Source organism: Ranitomeya variabilis, chromosome 3, assembly GCF_051348905.1.
Source record: "Ranitomeya variabilis isolate aRanVar5 chromosome 3, aRanVar5.hap1, whole genome shotgun sequence".
Classification (NCBI taxonomy): Eukaryota; Metazoa; Chordata; class Amphibia; order Anura; family Dendrobatidae; genus Ranitomeya; species Ranitomeya variabilis.
Window position 1 is genome coordinate 486029415 of NC_135234.1, and position 18293 is coordinate 486047707.

At 44.2% G+C, this 18293-nt stretch overlaps 1 protein-coding gene across 19 annotated transcripts in view; it reads left to right on the forward strand.

Moving 5' to 3' along the window:
• ABI3BP (ABI family member 3 binding protein) overlaps positions 1-18293 on the forward strand; it is a 674363-nt gene that overhangs the window by 647231 nt on the left and 8839 nt on the right. For all 19 annotated transcript variants that reach the window (XM_077296740.1, XM_077296741.1, XM_077296745.1 and 16 more), the window contains 2 exons: positions 461-622; positions 7976-8098. In XM_077296740.1, coding sequence (XP_077152855.1) covers positions 461-622; positions 7976-8098 — 285 coding nt within the window. The remainder of the gene's footprint in view (positions 1-460; positions 623-7975; positions 8099-18293) is intronic.

An 18293-nucleotide genomic window follows, 5' to 3' on the forward strand; every position in this document is an offset into this window, starting at 1 on the left:
TGAAAATCCGCAAATAAAACACACATTAACCACACGAGAAACTGTTATGTTGTGGATTTCAAAACCCACCATAAGTCAGTTTACACTGCATAAAAACTAGCACATTGGGCATGTGGTTATGATAAATCCCATTGCACTTTGCTAGCATTGTACTATACTGCACGTTTTGTGCAGGAAACATACACAGTGCTAAAAATGCACCAAAAACTCATTGTGGGAAGTTAGCCTATTGCACACTGCTAATGTAGATGACCCATTTGTAAGAGAAAAATAGAGCTGTCTCTTAAAAGATGCTGTTAGGTATGAGACGGTCTGCGGGGCTCCCAACCAGTACCTACAGAATGCTGACCTGGCTGCTGGACCAGGAGCGATTTGCTAATTTCTAGTGATACCTAGATGATACTTATTGCCATACTTTCCATTGAATTCCACGCTGTGTTGTTTCTGTATTTTTGCACAGGAGGAAAGGATGCTATATGGACAGAAATTAAATTTAAAGCAGATTTCTACTCAGATTGCAAAGGAAAACAATATGTCAAGAGAACCTGGTATAAGAAGTTTGTTGGCATTCAGCTCTGTAACTCTCTCAGATATAAGATTTACCTCAGCGATTCCCTCTCAGGTAATATTCTCTATATTCTCTCTCAGGGAAAGGTCCACTGTTGTCTCTCGGTAGAGTCTTATCTTGTCAATCGGTAATATTATTTTTCTGAGCGCTCAACACTAAATACCCATTTACAGATAGTCATGTCATCGATGTCTGATGTGATCACAATAAGTGACCTAATAGTGAATACACGCAAGAAATTACAATAGCCTAAAAAGTGTTCTAAATTCTGCATTTGGTCACCTATTATAAAGTCATTTTCACTATCGAGCAGTCACTTCATGTTTACATACAACAATGTTATGTTAATAAATCATTATTTAGATGTTCTCATAAAGGATTACTTACATCAGTTGTACCACTAACTGCTCAGTTATCTCAAGTTTTTCGTATTAGAAAGGTTTTCCACTTTATCCTTTTTAACAAATGTGTTGTAGACAAGATTTTCTGGCACGTACTAATATATATTACAGGTTCTCCTCCTGCTCTTGTTAGTACTATCTTCTTCACAGACTGCAAAGAGCCGAGGCATCCATGCGCCATAGGGACCCATTACATTGCATGCTGTACGCTTCTTGCAGCGGCCCTCTTTTGTTGTGAATTCCGTTCTCGAACTCCCTCCTGTGGTCGTGAATGGTACTTCGGCGAGTTCTGTCCGTGGACTCCCTCTGGTGGCTGTGAGTGGAACTGCTGGTTCTTGAGGTTGCTTCCTCAGCTGCCCTCATTTGCGGCTAGGCTGGCTTCTCTATTTAACTCCACTCAGATCGTTACTTCATGCCAGCTGTCAATGTATCAGTACTGGTTCAGATCTCTCTCGGATCTTTCTGATGACCTGTCTACTCCAGCAGAAGCTAAGTCCCTGCTAGTTCATTTGTTGTTCATTGTGTACTGAATATATTTCTTAGTACTTGCTAAGTTCTAGTCCAGCTTGCTAACATGATATTGCCTTGCTAGCTGGAAGCTCTGGGGTGCAGAGTGGCACCTCCACACCGTGAGTCGGTGTGGGGGTCTTTTTGCACACTCTGCGTGGCTTTTTGTAGTTTTTTGTACTGACCGCATAGATCCCCTACTATCCTCTGTCTATTTAGTGAAGACTGGCCTCCTTTGCTGAAACCTGTTTCATTCCTGTGTTTGTAACTTTCCTCTTAACTCACAGTCAATATTTGTGGGGGGCTGCCTTTTCCTTTGGGGAATTTCTCTGAGGCAAGGTAAGGCTTTATTTCCTATCTTTAGGGGTAGTTAGCTCTTAGGCTGTGAAGAGGCGTCTAGGGAGAGTTAGGTACGCTCCACGCCTATTTCTAGTGTGTGTGATAGGATTAGGGTTTTCGGTCAGCAGAGATTCCACTTCCCAGAGCTTGTCCTGTCGTCTAGTTTAACCATCAGGTCATTCCAGGTGCTCCTAACCACCAGATCCATAACAGTACAGCTGGCCAACAAAGTGTTAATGCATCTCAATAGAGGGATAAGAGAAGTTCTGAGACCATTTTTTTTTCTCTGCAGTGTGTTTTGTCTTTCTTTTCCCCTTAACCTCTGGGTGGTTCAGGACTCAGGTGTAGATATGGACATTCAAGGTCTGTCCTCTTGTGTTGATCAACTCACTGCAAGGGTACAAAGCATTCAAGATTATGTAGTTCAGAATCCGATGTTAGAGCCTAGAATTCCAATTCCTGATTTGTTTTCTGGGGATAGATCTAAATTTCTGAATTTCAAAAATAATTGTAGACTGTTTCTTGCTTTGAAACCCCGCTCCTCTGGTGACCCCATTCAGCAAGTAAAAATCATTATTTCTTTGTTACGTGGCGACCCTCAAGACTGGGCATTCTCCCTTGCGCCAGGAGATCCTGCATTGCTTAATGTAGATGCGTTTTTTCTGGTACTTGGATTGCTTTATGACGAACCTAACTCTGTGGATCAGGCAGAGAAAATCTTGCTGGCTTTGTGTCAGGGTCAGGATGAAGCGGAGGTATATTGCCAGAAGTTTGGAAAGTGGTCTGTGCTTACTCAATGGAATGAGTGTGCCCTTGCAGCAATTTTTAGAAAGGGTCTTTCTGAAGCCCTTAAGAATGTTATGGTGGGGTTCCCCACGCCTGCTGGTCTGAATGAATCAATGTCCTTGGCCATTCAGATCGATCGGCGCTTGCGTGAGCGCAAGGTTGTGCACCATTTGGCGGTATCCTCTGAGCAGAGGCCTGAGCCTATGCAATGTGATAGGACTTTGACCAGAGCTGAATGGCAAGAACACAGACGTCAGAATGGGCTGTGTTTTTACTGTGGTGACTCCACTCATGCTATCTCTGATTGTCCTAAGCGCACTAAGCAGTTCGCTAGGTCTGTCACCATTGGTACGGTACAGCCTAAATTTCTTTTGTCCATTACTCTGATTTGCTCTTTGTCGTCCTACTCGGTTATGGCATTTGTGGATTCGGGCGCTGCCCTGAATTTGATGGACTTGGAGTTTGCCAGGTGCTGTGGTTTTTTCTTGGAGCCCTTGCAGCATCCTATTCCATTAAGGGGAATTGATGCTACGCCTTTGGCCAAGAATAAACCTCAGTACTGGACTCAGTTGACCATGTGCATGGCTCCTGCACATCAGGAAGATATTCACTTTTTGGTGTTGCATAATTTGCATGATGTGGTCGTGTTGGGTTTGCCATGGCTACAGGTCCATAATCCAGTATTGGACTGGAAATCAATGTCTGTGTCCAGTTGGGGTTGTCAAGGGGTACATGGTGATATTCCGTTGTTGTCAATTTCTTCTTCTACTCCTTCTGAAGTCCCTGAGTTTTGTCGGATTACCGAGATGTATTTGATGAGCCCAAATCCAGTGCTCTACCTCCTCATAGGGATTGTGATTGTGCTATTAATTTGATTCCTGGTAGTAAATTTCCTAAGGGCCGACTTTTCAACTTATCTGTGCCAGAACACGCCGCTATGCGGAGTTATATAAAGGAGTCTTTGGAGAAAGGGCATATTCGCCCGTCGTCGTCACCGTTGGGAGCAGGGTTCTTTTTTGTGGCCAAGAAGGATGGTTCTCTGAGACCTTGTATAGATTACCGCCTTCTCAATAAAATCACGGTCAAATTTCAGTACCCTTTGCCTCTACTGTCTGATTTGTTTGCTCGGATTAAGGGGGCTAGTTGGTTCACCAAGATAGATCTTCGAGGGGCGTATAATCTTGTGCGTATTAAACAGGGCGATGAATGGAAAACAGCATTTAATATGCCCGAGGGCCATTTTGAGTACCTGGTGACGCCATTCGGGCTTTCTAATGCTCCATCTGTGTTTCAGTCCTTTATGCATGACATCTTCCGAAGGTATTTGGATAGATTCATGATTGTATATTTGGATGATATTGTGGTCTTTTCGGATGATTGGGAGTCTCATGTAAAGCAGGTACAGAATGGTGTTCCAGGTCCTTCGTGCTAATTCTTTGTTTGTGAAGGGGTCTAAATGTCTCTTCAGAGTTCAGAAGGTTTCCTTTTTGGGCTTCATTTTTTCCCTTTTACTATCGAGATGGATCCTGTTAAAGTTCAGGCCATTTATGATTGGACTCAGCCTACATCTGTGAAGAGCCTTCAGAAATTCCTGGGCTTTGCTAATTTTTACCGTCGCTTCATCGCTAATTTTTCTAGTGTTGTTAAACCGTTGACTGATTTGACCAAGAAAGGTGCTGATGTGGTGAATTGGTCCTCTGCGGCCGTTGAGGCTTTTCGGGAGTTGAAACGTCGTTTCTCTTCGGCCCCTGTGTTGTGTCAGCCAGATGTTTTGCTCCCTTTTCAGGTCGAGGTTGATGCTTCTGAGATTGGAGCAGGGGCTGTTTTGTCTCAAAGAAGTTCTGATGGCTCTGTGATGAAGCTATGTGCTTTCTTTTCTAGAAAGTTTTCACCTGCTGAGCGTAATTATGATGTTGGCAATCGGGAGTTTTTGGCTATGAAGTGGGCATTCGAGGAGTGGCGACATTGGCTTGAGGGAGCCAAGCATCGCGTGGTGGTCTTAATGGATCACAAGAATCTGACTTATCTCGAGTCTGCCAAGCGGTTGAATCCTAGACAGGCTCGATGGTCGCTGTTTTTCTCCCGTTTCGATTTTGTGGTTTCATACCTTCCGGGTTCTAAGAATGTGAAGGCCGATGCCCTTTCAAGGAGTTTTGTGCCTGATTCTCCGGGAGTTCCTGAGCCGGCTGGTATTCTCAAAGAGGGGGTAATTCTGTCTGCCATCTCCCCTGATTTGCGGCGGGTGCTGCAGGAGTTTCAGGCTGATAGACCTGACCGTTGTCCAGCGGAGAAACTGTTTGTCCCTGATAGATGGACTAGTAGAGTTATCTCTGAGGTTCATTGTTCGGTGTTGGCTGGTCATCCTGGGATTTTTGGTACCAGAGATTTGGTGGCTAGGTTCTTTTGGTGGCCTTCCTTGTCACGGGATGTGCGTTCTTTTGTGCAGTCCTGTGGGACTTGTGCTCGGGCCAAGCCCTGCTGTTCTCGTGCCAGTGGGTTACTTTTGCCCTTGCCAGTCCCGAAAAGACCTTGGACGCATGTTTCCATGGATTTTATTTCAGATCTCCCTGTCTCTCAAAGGATGTCGGTCATCTGGGTGGTTTGTGATCGCTTCTCTAAGATGGTCCATTTGGTACCCTTGCCTAAATTACCTTCCTCCTCTGATTTGGTTCCATTATTTTTCCAGCATGTGGTTCGTTTGCATGGCATTCCGGAGAACATCGTGTCGGACAGAGGTTCCCAGTTTGTTTCAAGGTTTTGGCGGTCCTTTTGTGCTAAGATGGGCATTGATTTGTCTTTTTCTTCGGCTTTCCATCCTCAGACACATGGCCAAACCGAACGAACTAATTAGACTTTGGAGACCTATCTGAGATGCTTTGTTTCTGCTGATCAGGATGATTGGGTGACCTTCTTGCCATTGGCTGAGTTCGCTCTTAATAATCGGGCCAGTTCTGCTACTTTGGTTTTGCCTTTTTTTTGTAATTCTGGTTTTCATCCTTGTTTTTCTTCAGGGCAGGTTGAGCCTTCGGACTGTCCTGGTGTAGATTCTGTGGTGGACAGGTTGCAGCAAATTTGGACTCATGTAGTGGACAATTTGACATTGTCCCAGGAGAAGGCTCAACGTTTCGCCAACCACCGTCGCTGTGTTGGTCCCCGACTTCGTGTTGGGGATTTGATTTGGTTGTCGTCTCGCTATGTCCCTATGAAGGTTTCTTCTCCTAAGTTTAAACCTCGTTTCATTGGTCCTTATAAGATTTCTGAAATTCTCAATCCTGTGTCGTTTCGTTTGGCCCTTCCAGCTTCTTTTGCCATCCATAATGTGTTCCATAGGTCGTTGTTGCGGAGATATGTGGCGCCTATGGTTCCCTCCGTTGATCCTCCTGCTCCGGTGTTGGTCGGGGGGGAGTTGGAGTATGTGGTGGAGAAGATTTTGGATTCTCGTATTTCGAGACGGAAACTTCAGTACCTGGTCAAGTGGAAGGGCTATGGTCAGGAGGATAATTCCTGGGTTGTTGCCTCCGATGTCCATGCTGCCGATTTGGTTCGTGCCTTTCATTTGTCTCGTCCTGATCGGCCTGGGGGCTCTGGTGAGGGCTCGTGACCCCTCCTCAAGGGGGGGTACTGTTGTGAATTCCGTTCTCAAACTCCCTCCTGTGGTCGTGAATGGTACTTCGGCGAGTTCTGTCCGTGGACTCCCTCTGGTGGCTGTGAGTGGAACTGCTGGTTCTTGAGGTTGCTTCCTCAGCTGCCCTCATTTGCGGCTAGGCTGGCTTCTCTATTTAACTCCACTCAGATCGTTACTTCATGCCAGCTGTCAATGTATCAGTACTGGTTCAGATCTCTCTCGGATCTTTCTGATGACCTGTCTACTCCAGCAGAAGCTAAGTCCCTGCTAGTTCATTTGTTGTTCATTGTGTACTGAATATATTTCTTAGTACTTGCTAAGTTCTAGTCCAGCTTGCTAACATGATATTGCCTTGCTAGCTGGAAGCTCTGGGGTGCAGAGTGGCACCTCCACACCGTGAGTCGGTGCGGGGGTCTTTTTGCACACTCTGCGTGGCTTTTTGTAGTTTTTTGTGCTGACCGCATAGATCCCCTACTATCCTCTGTCTATTTAGTGAAGACTGGCCTCCTTTCCTGAAACCTGTTTCATTCCTGTGTTTGTAACTTTCCTCTTAACTCACAGTCAATATTTGTGGGGGGCTGCCTTTTCCTTTGGGGAATTTCTCTGAGGCAAGGTAAGGCTTTATTTCCTATCTTTAGGGGTAGTTAGCTCTTAGGCTGTGAAGAGGCGTCTAGGGAGAGTTAGGTACGCTCCACGCCTATTTCTAGTGTGTATGATAGGATTAGGGTTTTCGGTCAGCAGAGATTCCACTTCCCAGAGCTTGTCCTGTCGTCTAGTTTAACCATCAGGTCATTCCAGGTGCTCCTAACCACCAGGTCCATAACACTCTTTATAGGAAAGTACAGCCCGCTTCAATTTCCAATACAATTAAATGAGCAGTATACATGCGCCAACCTATCAAATGGGAGCCAAAAATTCACCCTTTTGGCCTCCGTCTGGTGAAGGGGGGCCTAGAGCAACATTACAGTAAACACTGGAAAAACCTCCAGGTGTATACTGTAGGCTAGGGGCAACAGATCATGTCTATCATGTTCCTAATATGTTTGTTAAATAAAGATATAGTGGCTAACTTCTTTAAGATATTATTGGGTTCAGTTGCTCATTAAAATAAGGCTTACATGTGTAATATGCCTCGCTGAGTTACATACAATTTTGCATCACTGGCAACCATTAAAACACACTGATGTTGCTGTGGTAGCTCCAAATGCTGCTGTTAGAGACAGGCAGCGCCAGACTGGCCATGTGGCAATTCTAGCAAATGCCAGAAGGGCCTGTCTGGTCATGGGCTGCCTTGTCTGCTACATTGTTAACAGAATCGGTGTTCTCAAGACACCCATACTGTTAACAGTTATGACGAAGAACAAAGTCGCTGACTCCGTCACTTACCCCAGAAGGTCACGGGTATCATTGGAAATATTGGTCTTGTAGTAAATTTTGCTTTCCTCCTTTCCTCCATCCAGGGTAATATTAGTAATATATCCCATCTGGTGCTTGGGGAGAGTGACAGCATAGGCCTGTGTGATTTCAAATGCCAGGGCTGAATTTCGGTCTGTACCTGGAGACAGGTGTTAATTCTATAAAACAGTCGAGACCTGTCCTGTGGAGTGGGCTCTCTCCATACACGCAAATCGTATATGGGCCAGGAAGGGGTTAATCACAACTCCTTTTAGCTCCAAATTGACAAATTTTGAACTGCAAAAATAAAAGTGAATTATTTTTCAGCTTTGATATTTCATTTTTTTTTTACAGGCACATTTTATAATGTAGGTGATCAGTCAGGATTTGGGGAAGATCACTGCCAGTTTGTGGATTCATTCCTTGAAGGGAGGACAGGAGAGCAACTGCAGCCCTATCAGTTGACAGCCAAAAAAGGTAAAGCATCATCTTTTATAACTTTATGGATATGTAATGTGGATCAGAGTGGAAGCCTTGGCCAAGGTACTCGTCTCTTGCGCTCCGGCACGTTACATGGCTGGGTGTGTGGACTTGTGCTGTGGGGGCACTACGCTCGTGTCAGCCGCATATATCCGATGTTGCTTGTTTGCTAGGGCCAGATGTTTTACAGTTCAATGAGGGAGACCACCATTTAGCAATAAAGTTTTTACTAAACGGGAACTTGGTAAAGACTATATACGGGAGATCGCGGGCACACAATCTTATGAGCATTTCTTTCACAATTCAGAGAATTTTCCATCCAGTTTTATACCTTCCTCTTTACTCTCTTTACTTGTCCTCTGCATTTATTGTTCCTCACTACTTCACCACAACCCAGCTCAACACTACAATTCTGTTTAGCAAGAGTACTTTACTCAACCTGTGGTTCCATGTCTTCTTTCTCTTTAGGGAAGTTATGGTGCCAGTACCTATATAATTCTGACACACTGGAACTCCCACCCAGGGCACTCTATGCGTTTCACATAGTCAATCCTGTCTAGGCCTATTACCTTCAATAGTTTTAAACTCTGGGCCTTTCTGCTAAACGTCCTCTCCCAGGACCCGACTCCGGTAGACCACTCTGTCCCTTAATCACTTCTGCTCTGGTTCACGCTATCTCTTTCCTTCAGTCTTCTCTCACTTTAGGGACACCCCAGAATGCAGCACTGCTCACAATGGACCTTAAATGGAAGGTACCACATTTGTAAATCATTAATAAATCAATGTAATGTAGCATAACATGCTGTTATAACTAAGTTTTGATTGCATTTGAAACATATTTCATGTTATAGGAGTTTAAATAAGGCACTGGGAGCTGACATCTTGGTTTCACAGTAGCAGCACGACACTATCAGTGCCATAATATGGCACCCATGGTCATAGGAGATAACAGATGGACTCTGACCCTATCTATTTTAATAGAACTGTCACTGCTCTGAGCTGGGCATGCCTCTGTGGGCTGCACAATTCACAGTAGTGGGAGTGTTCTGCTGCCATATTCATGGAGCCCTTGGATCTGTTAACATAAGCAGTACAGCTTTCAGCAGAACAGATCCTAGATTGACGGCTGAGGGTAGTAAAATTCAAGAGAAAAGTACGGGCAGAATAGCAGAGACATCAAGGAAGAACAGTGTACCATTAGCATTATCGGAACAGGAGCTGTCAGCTGCTAGGCAGGAGTTGTGATTCATCCCTCAGTAAGATAAGATAAGAAGGAGCTGCAGGTCTGCAGTGAATGGCCAGACATTGTGGAGGGGGATGAGAGAATTATTTAATCTGGGTGAGAGAGACTGATGGGAGAGATAAAAACAGCAACTGCTGGTGACAGCAGATCACAGGGCGCTGCCAAAATGGCGCTGCCCTGTGATGCTACTCTTCATTCTGCCCAGGAGTTCTAGAACACCCAAAAAGGGAGGGAAATGGTGATGTCAGCAGTTACTGCCCCAATTTTGCTGCTAACAGTAAAGCTGTTGTTGGCTAATCCAAACATTAACTCTCATTATCCCTACTGTCAAACTACGCACACTATCATCATTATTAGCATTTTTAAGACACATCACATTTCACATAATACATCACAGTTCACATTATATCACTTAACATTATACTTGTTTCTGCAAGGGGAGAACATGAGCAGTATGTCCATCTCCTTACAGATACTCATTTTAATCTTATATACATAAAAATGCATTATTATATGGACAAAAGTATTACAGCTAAAGGAGCTTTGGTGAATTCCTATTGTAAATACAAACTAATCCATTCTTCAGGGTATGCTTTCTATAAGGCTTTGGAGTGTTTCTCTGGGAATTTTTGCAAGTTCATCAAGAGCAATTGTGAAGTCAGACATTGATGTTGGATGAGAGGACCTGGTTCACAATTTATGTTCTAATCTATTCCAAAGGTGTTCTATGGGGTAGAGGTCAAGGAACTCTGTGGACCAGTCAAGTTCTTAAACCCAAAATCATCCAACCATGCCTTTATGGACCAAGCTTTGTATACTGGGCCACATTAATAAAAGGACAAAACTGTTCACACAAAGTTGGAAGCATACAATTGTATAAAATGTATTGTATTGTTATGCTGAAGCAGTAATATTTCCCTTCACTGGAACAACGTCTGAAAAACAACCCTGCAGCATTAACCCTCCTACCTCAAACTTTACATATGGCACAATGCGGTCAGGCACGAAACGTTCTGGCATTCACCAAATCCAAACTCGTTTAGACCGAGAACCGTGATTTGTCACTCCATAGAACATCTTTCCACTGCTCCGGACTCCAGTAGTGGCAGGCATTACACCACTCCTTACAATGGTTTGCATTGTGATGGGTGATGTAATGATTGCATGTAGTTGCTCAGCTATGAAGTTCCCTGTACATTATATTTGAGATGAAATTAATGCCAGAGGAGGCTTGGACCCTGAAGTCATTTATTCAAAAGAGTGTTGGCGACTTTTATGCACTCTGCTCCTCAGTACTTGGCAACCCCACTGTGTAACTTTACATCTGCCACTTAGTGGCTTTATTGTTGTGGTGCCTTGACTTTTCAATAAAACTACTCACAGCTGATGCTGGAACATGTTGGAGGGAAGATTTTTCACAAACTCACTTGATTCAATATTGACATCCTATTACTGTACCACACTCAAATTAAGTGAGCTCTTTATAAATATCCTTTCTTTCACATCAAGTGTTAGTAAAGACAAACTGCATGGCTAGGGGCTAAATTTTATACATCTGTGGTAATGGGATTGATGGAAGAACCTCAATTCAATGACTAAAAAGGTATGTCCCTATACATTTGTCCATATAGTGTATATTTTATCCTTTTTTTATTAGAATTAACCCTATCTCTATTTGCGTATGTTCACACATACAACACACAATGCTATTAAGGCTGAAAACAGCATCTACCTGTGGCTTGTGTTTTCTGAACATATATTGTAGACTAGATGGTAGCCCGATTCTAACGCATCTGGCATTTTAGAATATGTATATAGTTTATTTATGAAGATTTTAGAATAATACATTGAATACACAGGATTCGGCCGGCTGGGCGCGACCAATTAGCGAAGCATGGTTCAAATCCCGTGCCAATTCGCGGGCGGACTGCGCCTGTCGCTGATTGTTCGTGGCCGGCCACATTGTATATAGCACAGCCATGTAGTATATAACAGCCCACGTAGTAAATAGCACAGCCACGTAGTACATAGCACAGCCACGTAGTATATTGCACAGCCACGTAGTATATAGCACAGCCACGTAGTATATAGCACAGCCCACAGAGTATATAGCACAGCCACGTAGTATATAGCACAGCCCATGGAGTGTATAACAGCCCACATAGTATATAACACAGCCACATAGTTTATAACAGCCCACGTAGCATATAACACAGCTCACGTAGTATATAACAGCCCACGCATGCAGTATATAACACAGCTGACGTAGTGTATAACACAGCCCACATAGTGTATAACACAGCCCACGTAGTGTATAGCACATCCCACGTAGTGTATAACAGGCCACGTAGTATATAACAGCCCACATAGTGTATAACACAGCCCACGTAGTATATAGCACAGCCCACGTAGTATATAGCACAGCCACATAGTATATTGCACAGCCACGTAGTATATTGCACAGCCACATAGTATATTGCACAGCCCAGGTAGTATATTGCACAGCCCACGTAGTATATTGCACAGCCCACGTAGTATATAACACACCCCACTTAGTATATTGCACAGCCCACGTAGTATATAGCACAGCCCACGTAGTATATTGCACAGTCCACATAGTATATAGCACAGCCCACGTAGTATATAACACACCCCACGTAGTATATTGCACAGCCCACGTAGTATATTGCACAGCCCACGTAGTATATAGCAATGTGGGCATCATATTCCTGTTAAAAAAAGAATTAAAATTAAAAATAGTTATATACTCACCTTCCGTTGGCCCTCGGATCCAGGCGAAGTGTTTACCGATGCTCCTCGCGCGCTCCGGTCTCAAGAGTGCATTGCGGTCTCACAAGATGATGACATAGCGGTCTCGCGAGACTGCTACATCATCATCTAGCGAGACCGCAATGCATGGAGCGGTGACCGGAGTGTCGCGAGGAGTGGGAAAGGCCTGTTCTGGATCCGAAGGGCCGATGGACGGTGAGTATATAACTATTTTTTATTTTTTAATTATTTTTAGCATTAGATCTTTTTACTATTGATGCTGCATAGGCACTATCAATAGTAAAAAGTTGGTCACACAGGGTTAATAGCAGCGTTAACGGAGGGCGTTACACCGCAGCATAACGCGGTCCGTTAACGCTGCCATTTACCCTGTCTGAGCGTTGACTGGAGGGGAGTATGGAGCGGGCACTGACTGCGGGGAGGAAGGAGAGGCCATTTTGCCGCCGGACTGTGCCCGTCGCTGATTGGTCGTGGCTGTTTTGCTGCGACCAATCAGCGACTTGCGATTTCCGTGACAGACAGACAGAAGGACAGACAGAAAGACGGAAGTGACCCTTAGACAATTATATAGTAGATTCTTACATATACAAAATAATTCATATTTTACATCCTATCTTGCATAAATTTGTCACCTCTGGGTTATACACAATTGTACTTTAAAAAGAACCTGAATTATTGTAAGTAGCTGTAAGTTGAACACTGACAAATATATTATTCCTCACATTGTACCATAAACGGTAAATGTAAAAAAGATAATAATAATGTAAGCTTTACTTAGAAAAAATAGAATGTTATTTTAATTAAGCAGCAATATACTGAAAGATCCATGTATTCAAATAGATATATGTATTAAAATGGCAGATAGATCCATGTATTAAATTAGTTCTGCTGGAGGGCATTCTGTTTTCAGTTCCAGGAAAAGATGTCATGTAATAATTAGATTAATTAGAAGCATACTACTTAGACCCATAGGAATATCAGATTAGTCAAACATGTAAGTTATTGTTAGTTTTCAATGCATTTAAAACATGTAACACTTTCCTCATCAATTGTCATAGGCAATTCATTCTAGTACACGACAGGTCAATTCTTCATCACTGCTGCTTTTATACATATGGACATTCAGTCATGTGATTTTGGCCATGAAATATAACATTATGCTACAGTAAGATAGACCTATAATTTCTGGTTTGTTGGTTAAAGAAAATGTGTAGGTGTGGGGTTTTTTCTCGACTTTACTTGAGGGAGGCTGCGAAGGGTATGTGCCCACGATCCAGGGTGCCAAAGCGCCAACAAGCCACTGTTCATTGACTGTGGTATTAAGATACAGAGCTAAGACTAAGAACAGAATCTTTACACTTTGTGAAAAAAAGCTTATACATCTGCTTAAACTGTATTTCTCAATTTATTAAACTTATTAATCCTAGTTTTGAGGGAAAAAATGTACCGTATATACTCGTGTATAAGCCGAGTTTCTCAGCGCTTTTTTGTGTGCTGAAAATGCCCCCCCCTCGGCTTATACATGAGTAATTGTCCCAAAAAGTCAGCAGGGGAGGGGTAGCGGCAGAGCAGAGGGTCACAGAGGCAGCAGGCTGCGGCTAAAGCCTGTGCCCACTGCTAAAGAGAAATTAATATTCACAGGGATGGGGAGCCATGCATACAGGGACAGGGAGACACGCATACAAGGATGGAGAGCCATGCATACAAAGACAGGGATGGGGAGCCATGCATACAAGGACAGGGATGGGGAGCCATGCATACATGGACAGGGATGGAGGGATGGGGGGCCATGCATTCAATGACAGGGAAGGGGGAGGCCTGCATACAAGGACAGAGATGGGGAGCCATGCATACAAGGACAGGGATGGGGAGCCATGCATACAAGGACAAGAATGGGGAGCCATGCATACAAGCACAGGGATGGGGAGCCATGCATACAAGGACAGGAATGGAGAGCTATGCATACAAGGACAGGGATGGGGAGCCATGCATACAAGGACAGGTATGGGGAGCCATGCATACAAGGACAGGAATGGGGAGCTATGCATACAAGGACAGGGATGGGGAGCCATGCATACAAGGACAGGGATGGGGAGCCATGCATACAAGGACAGGGATGGGGAGCCATGCATACAAGGACAGGATGTGGAGCCATGCATACAAGGACAGGGATGGGGAGCCATGCATACAAGGACAGGGATGGGGAGCCATGCATACAAGGACAGGGATGGGGAGCCATGCATACAAGGACAGGGACCAGGGAGCTATGCATACCAGGACAGGGATGAGGAGCCATGCATACAAGGACAGGGATGGGAAGCCATGCATACAAGGATGGGGATAAGGGAACAATGCATACCCGGTTTATGCTCGAGTCAATAAGTTTTCCCAGTTTTTTGTGGCAAAATTAAGTGCCTCAGCTTATACTCAGGTCGACTTATACACGAGTATATACAGTATTTTTTATTTATTCACTTACTGTATATAAAAACGATGAAAACTGCATTGTGTGAAGAAGGCCTAAATAAAAGTATAAGGCCATGTTCACACTTTGCGGGTTTTACCGTGGATCCGCAGCATTTCTGCAGCTGCGGGTCCGCAGCAGTTTCCATTGCGTTTAAATTTACATGTAAACCCTATGGAAACCGCAATCCGCTGTGCACATGCTGCGGGAAAAACTGTGCAGAAACGCAGCGGTTTACATTCTGCAGCATATCACTTCTTTGTGCAGAATCGCTGCGATTCTGCACACATAGGAATGCATTGATCCGCTAACTTCCCGCATGGGGCTGTGCCCACGATGCGGGAAGTAAGCGGATCATGTGCAGATGGTACCCGGGGTGGAGGAGAGGAGACTCTCTTCCAGGCCCTGGGAACCATATTTGTGTAAAAAAAAAGAAATAAAATAAAAAATAATGATATACTCACCTCTCAGCGCTGCACGTGGCCGTCCGGTCGCAGGGTTGCTGTGCGAGCAGGACCTGCGGTGACGTCACGGTCACATGACCGTGACGTCACGAAGGTCCTTCTCGCACAGCACCTTTGGAACCAGACCGCCGCGTGCAGCGCCGAGGAGATCGGGACGTCAGAGGGGGTGAGTATAAACCATTTTTTAAATTATTTTTAACATTACTATTGATGCTGCATATTGCTGCATATGCAGCATCAATAGTATAGGAGTAAACCCGCAGCGGAAACAAACCGCGATAAATCTGCAGGGATAACCGCAGCGGTTTTGCCCTGCAGATTTATCAAATCCGCTGCGGGAGAACCCGCAGAGGACCCCGCAAAGTGTGCACATAGCCTAAAGGTATTGTGATTTTTGATAAGGTTAACTAGATAGTGATTTTGTAGAAAGAATTAATCCTAATATATTAGAAATGAAAGTCTGAAAATAAATATGAAACAGATAGTGAGGAGAGAAGAATATCATCAACAGGTAGAGTATACTGTGAGAAACAAAGATGTCTGGTTATACCTGTGATGGCAATAATGCTACTGTGCTCAAGTAAGTTTTGGAATAATTTCCATGCTTTTATCACCACTTTTATCTTGGAAGACATGTTAATACTGGTTAGGCCTCATTCATATGTCAGTATTTTTGCATCAGTATTTCACCAGTATTTGTATGCCAAAACGAAGAGTATCTGCAAAACTAAGAACAGGTGTCAATCTTTCACATCTGGCTTTGGCATACAAACACTGGTGCAAAAATACTGATGTGTGAATGAGGCTTTAGGATTTTGCGTTCCGTTAATAAGTTCCCCCTATATTGTTGAATTACACTAATGTATGTGCTATAGCTTCTAGACTCCATCTTCTTTCCCCATATCTCTCATTTGCCTATCTTTTCATGAAGCCCAGGTGACTAGTGATGAGTGAACATGATCAGATAACGTCTTATCCAAGTATTCTCGGGTGTTATCCATGCTCAGCTTACAAAGGTCCACAAGTAGGATTTAGACCTGGGAACTCAACTTATTGACTGTTATTGACAATTTGTATGGGAATATACCTATACGAGCTTGTACAATGCACTAATACATTAAGGCCCATTAGCGTTTTTAATGTTTTTAACGTCACATTCCTTTTTTTGTCTGATGGTGCTAATTGCCATTTTTGGTGCAAAATTCATCAAAATGTGAATGAGATTCATGCTGAATTAAGTTTTGATGAATGGAGTGACTCAATGACCCACAGCCTGCCCTGTATGAGTGTACATAACAAACACTCATTTAGTAGGACTGCTCACTAGACTCATAAACGCATAATGAGTAGGTATTTATATTGATAGAATGCAGAATTATTATGAATGTGTTCTCAAAGATTTATACATATATAAATATGCAGCGCCCCAGAGTCCTGGTTGCTGCAGTAATGTTATTCTTCCACCAGGAGGAGTGATATTATGTCTGATGGCACTAAAGGAGTTCATCTTTCCAGGTATCACGGCATCACAACACTCTTCACACTCCAGACCACCAGGGGGAGCCATGCTCCTATCTAGTAGGGCACTCCTCACAGAAGGGTAAAACTGGTGGTTTGGATAGAAAGTGAGGGAGAAGCTGACTTTGCTTTGCCCAGGCAACACCTGTCAGGCAGACAGGGGGAAAGGAGGAACATCTGAGCTGCAGACAGAGGGTCCCTGTCAGGGGTGGGATCCTGGCAGAGGCCTAGCACGAGATAGAAAGCTACGGAGCTGCGCCTGCCCCACGTGCGGCAGTATCCTAAGAAAGGACACGAAGAGAAGTGTATTGTAGAGAGTGAGAAACGAAGTCACAGCACAAGGAGAAAACACCGGGAGGAGTTCTGCCCCGAGACAGGCAGCCTCCTTCTGAGGCATGTAGCGTGTGGCCGGAACACCGAGGGAGTGATTGACTCTACGCATTACTTCAGAGACCGTCAGGACAGTCAATTCCAAGTTGGCTGCCCGACCTTAATACCTAAGAAGACACAGTGGCAAATTGTGGGGGTCGGGGCGTCTCTAGGGTCCCTATAAACAAGCCTCAGGCCATCCCAGTCAAACGGGTTTGTCCTATCCATACCATCTGGGGGACAGAGAGAAAGACATAACATCTAGAAGATCTACAAAAGTTGTGAGGACTATCCCGTGGTGCTCAGCAGGGAAGTCCTACAACACACAGGCACTAGTAGGAAGGCTACTGATTTCCACCTGGTTAAGAGAACTCTGGATTTGCCTTTGGACCGGCCGGACTCTGCCTGCCCTGTGAACGGTACTCTGGACTGTGGACGCTGAAGTAAAAGGTAAAGAGACTGCAACCTTTTTGTCCTCGTTATTCATTGCGCCTTACATCGTCCACCATCACCACCTACACATCTGGGAAGCCCTGGGGACACACTTCACCTGTGGGAAGGTATACCATCTAGCTGCCATCACATCACCCCAGCGGACCCCTAAGCAGCGTCGGTCACCCTGACTGAACACCACAGGTGGCGTCACGAACACCAGACAAACTACACCTTTAATTGGACGCCCCTCGAAGGGCCACGGACCGGGTCAGGCCACCGTGACATCCCCAGAACCGAGAGGGACCCGGTACCGAGTACCCCATTGCCCTTGCGTGGGGGCGCTCCAAATACATATACAGTATATACATAAATCTACACATAATCAATGTGATAAAGATAAAACAGAAAGGATTTACAGATCACTTGATCATGGCATCACTTGATCATAGCAGATGCTCTTCAGCTTGTTCAGCAGCTTGAAGTTTATACCAGTTGTCTTTTCTTTTTCAGCCTGTATAGCATTTAACTAGTATAACATAGTAAATCACCACTGCCAATGGTTTTATTTTACCTGGAAGCCATACGATCAACGAGTGTGTTCCCAACATAGCAGAGCTACTGGGACTCAGCAAACTCAGATCAGCCCTGTGAGTGAGTGTTAGGTCACACCTATGGGCAGTATTCTCTTGTGACTGGGCCATTTTATCGCCTCTGGAACATATTGTGATATTTATATACAGCCATGGCCTCCTAGCATATTATTTCAATTACACATGGTTATTTACTTTGTGTGTATTGGAACAACACAAAAAATGATAAAAATAGGAAAATTGGACATGATTTTACACAAAACTCCAAAAATGGGACTGACAAAATTGTTGACACCATTCCAAAATTGTGGGTAAACAT